The sequence below is a fragment of the Pinus tabuliformis genome, chromosome 2_1 (assembly GCF_031772625.1).
Source record: "Pinus tabuliformis cultivar Carrire ecotype Pingquan chromosome 2_1, CPIR1, whole genome shotgun sequence".
Lineage (NCBI taxonomy): Eukaryota > Viridiplantae > Streptophyta > Pinopsida > Pinales > Pinaceae > Pinus > Pinus tabuliformis.
The window spans coordinates 643,105,095-643,109,009 of record NC_142299.1 but is presented as its reverse complement, the minus strand read 5'-3'; the positions used below and the strand labels follow the sequence as shown (position 1 = coordinate 643,109,009).

Here is a 3,915-nt window from a genome sequence, read left to right as displayed (position 1 = left end):
ATGCTATGTGTTAGAAAAACCACAAATCAAGGTAGAGATGAGATCAAAGTAATGGACCACTTTAGTAGCTCCCAATTATTAATTTAGTAATTGCAGTTGATTTTCTTAACTTAAGGAAACTACTGCAGTTGGTTTCCATAAGTTAAGAAAAGCTGCAACTCCATAAATCAAGGTAGCTTTTGTGTTAAATTAATGGAGCTTAACATCATATACCATTGGAAAGCTCTTTAAGAGGGCTATCAAGCTAAGCAAACTCCCCCTGAAATTGACATTAATGACAACAACTACCAACATACTCAGTAATAGAAATGATACATAAATTTTAATCACACTTACATTTAACAATGATAGACAGTAGAATATACCTTGGAAAAACATGAATAACTATGCTCACTCTTATATTCTTGACAATTGCATATTGACACGCTTCATGGTCCTGGGGGCATTTAGCAATTTACATAACATGAATTTATTTAGTATTCCTTCATTACTCTACCAAAGAACCCCTTCTAAGTCATTATTTATGGCTTCACGGACAGCTTTGAGCTTTGTTGGGCTAGCTAGAAGGCTATGCATTTCCCTTTTGTAGCTCTCACTCTCTCGCATTTCATCTTTTTGTAGGAAATGTTTCTATTTCAAGTTCTCTTCTTGTTGTGTTCTGTTAATTTTGGCACTTACATTCATAGCATGATGCTAATGGTCAAGTGATATAAAAACTTGCATGGGTAACTTCACACTGTTAATCACAACTTCATACATTTTCATCATCTTCCATAGCCATGAATTTTATCATCATAACACATTAATCCTACTTCTATATTCATTATATGAACCCTTAGTTTCTTGACTTATTTACCCCGATTTAAGTCACAATCAAGATGTTTATTTCAAATCCATTTCAAGTTATAGTGAATAACTGTGAATTCCAAGAGAGTGAAATGGTATGATTTAACCATTGTTACAACACTAAAGACAAATGAACGTAGCTCAATATATATGGAAAAGTGTATAATAGATGTATGATTGACTAATCCATAGGACGACTTATATATACTCGAAAGTGTAAATAATTTCCACAGAATGAGGAAGACTTGATGCACTTTCATCACTTTAAGTGTGCTTAAGATCTTGAATTCATGTCTCGACATGAACTCTTGTTGACGTGGTCAATACCACTTTTAGTTGGTCGAACCAAAAAATCAATCATTCAACAAACTATTAATCAACCTTTTATTATCTCCAAAATGGCATTAATTGACTCTAAAAACTCTAGGGTTGGGAATATCGTGTTGTTCTAACATAGCAAAGCACAAGCATTAGTCATTGATTTATGTTTTGATTTACAGAAGGTAAGGCTTATGACCCCTACTTGCATTGAATTATATTGTTTAAACTCTATTGTGTGTCCTTTGCTCAATGAACATGGCCTAATTTGGTTTTTAATACCTAGTAGTTGTACTTTCATTCAACTTCGTCCGCCCGCCCACCCAAGCATATGTGGCTCACAATCCAAGGAAAAAAAAAAACACAGGGAACTTCGTCCGTCCGCACAAGCATACGTGGCACAAAAACTGGGAATTTCGTCCGTCCGCCGAAGCATATGTGGCTCACAATCCAGGTTAAAAAAGAACAACTGGAATTTCTTCCAGCTTTCCTCCGATATGAAATGAATATTAGTAATGGATAATGGAATTTTTATTGGTGGCTCATACTCTCAGGAAATCTAGCTTGTTGATGTGGATATCTGGGGATCCAATAGAACAGCTGGCATTAGGATAAGGCATGACAATATCGTCCGCTATATAGACCCTTCTCAGCTGCGCTTTAACTCGGAACAAAGGCTCATCACTCGTACTACCTGACACTTGGTCTGAGCATTTTTCTCATTCTCACGTTAAACATGGCAACAGCCTCAGCCATACAAAGCTCAAGCTTGGCCGGCCAGACCCTCCTGAGGCCGCAGCAGAATGAGCTCGTCAAGAAAGTGGGCGCGTCGCAGGCTCGAATCACCATGCGTAGAACCGTAAGGAGCGCTCCCGAGAGCATTTGGTAAACGACTTTGGGCAGCCTTTATTATTTGTTTTTCTTTTCTCTTTATATTCATCCTGTCTTTTAAAACCATGTGACCGTTCGTCTGTCCGACCGTCTTCGCAGGTATGGACCTGACCGCCCCAAGTACCTCGGCCCCTTCTCGGAACAGACGCCGTCGTATCTCACCGGAGAATTTCCCGGAGACTACGGGTGGGACACAGCCGGGCTCTCTGCCGATCCCGAGACCTTCGCCAAAAACAGAGAGCTGGAGGTGATCCACTCCAGATGGGCCATGTTGGGGGCGCTCGGCTGCGTTTTCCCGGAGCTGTTGGCCAAAAACGGGGTGAAATTTGGGGAAGCCGTGTGGTTCAAGGCTGGGGCGCAGATATTCTCGGAGGGAGGCCTCGACTACCTGGGGAACCCTAACCTGATTCACGCACAGAGCATACTCGCCATCTGGGCCTGCCAGGTTGTGCTCATGGGATTGATTGAAGGATACAGAGTGGGAGGAGGACCCCTTGGGGAGGGGTTGGACCCTCTGTACCCAGGGGGTGCCTTCGACCCACTGGGGCTGGCCGACGACCCGGAGGCGTTCGCGGAGCTAAAGGTGAAGGAGATAAAGAACGGGCGGCTGGCCATGTTCTCCATGTTCGGCTTCTTCGTTCAGGCAATCGTGACCGGGAAGGGCCCAATTGAAAATCTGTACGACCACTTGGCGGACCCCGTTGCCAACAATGCCTGGGCCTACGCCACCAATTTCGTTCCCGGCAAATAAGTTAAGTGACGGAAAATAAAGGAGGCCTGGAATCTCTGTATCAATATTTGACGGTTTTTCCTGTTAATAATCCAATTCACATTAAACTAGACGTGGCTTGTCTAGTTTTTATGTGTTTAGCTTTCGCCTGAAATCATTTATTATTTTTTGTTTTGGTAAAGAATATGGAAATAGTAATATAAATTTGGGTCCTAATGACGAAATGAAACCATAAATTAAAAGAAAAGGTGAAAGGTAGGAGCATTGTTATGCGATATCAAATTCTGAAAACCAATCTCATCGAAATTCATACCGTGGAAACAGAAGTCGGTAAAAAGGAAAAATATAAATGTAATGGATTATAGCATAGGTTTATTTTTTTCAAGGGACAGTAAAGATTTATATTAATCACATATTTAGATGTAAAAGGATAAATATTTTGAGATACAAACATTTTTATAATACTAAATTTTTAAAAAATTGCTCTTACAAAAATTCTCTTTTTATAGATTTGATAGATGATGTTTAAAATGTATATATGATGATGATGATTAACATTCACTAAGACCAATTAGGCCTATTGGACCTCAAGAAAAGAAAAAAAATCTAAGTGTGATTCTTCAAAATATTGTTTCTATGATCAAAGAGAAGGAAAATAAGCGCTCCAAGATTGCTATAGTTGGGTTGGCTTAATAAGTCAAGAAGATTGCAAGTCTAGCAGATGTTAAAGAATTGAGAGCGAATGTGAGTAAGAGTCGGGCAGTCTAAAACGAAGTGTTTTTCATCTTCCACCTTCTTAGTATCGCAAATCTTACAGATTCTATCATTCCATGAAGTCTTGGTCACTTCGAAGAAGCTCGTGAGAATTAGTTTTTATCCTAGGGATGTTCATTTTTTTCTTAGTGTTGTTCAACACAAAGATATAACTTTGGTTATCAAGGGTGACGTTGATCACCTCCTTATAGTATCTTAGCTTCCTTTTACCCTCCAGCTCCTTATCCTCCCACAGCTTGTCCTTAAAATTGGTTGCAATAGTATCTTTCACATTATCTTTGCTTCACATAATGATCTCCTCCTTAATTCCCCAATGGTTGAGCCAAGACTGGGCATCCTTATGCCACCCATGCTTG

The 3,915-nt window shown here is 39.8% G+C and overlaps 1 protein-coding gene across 1 annotated transcript; it reads left to right on the top strand.

Annotated features, from left to right (window-relative positions):
• The first annotated feature begins 1,824 nt into the window (after positions 1-1,824).
• LOC149202211 (chlorophyll a-b binding protein type I, chloroplastic-like) lies at positions 1,825-2,939 on the top strand. The gene is made up of 2 exons (XM_089403128.1): positions 1,825-2,049; positions 2,155-2,939. The coding sequence occupies exons 1-2, from the start codon at positions 1,901-1,903 to the stop codon at positions 2,804-2,806; spliced, it is 801 nt and encodes a 266-aa protein (XP_089259254.1). The 5' UTR covers positions 1,825-1,900; the 3' UTR covers positions 2,807-2,939.
• The last annotated feature ends 976 nt before the right edge of the window (positions 2,940-3,915 follow it).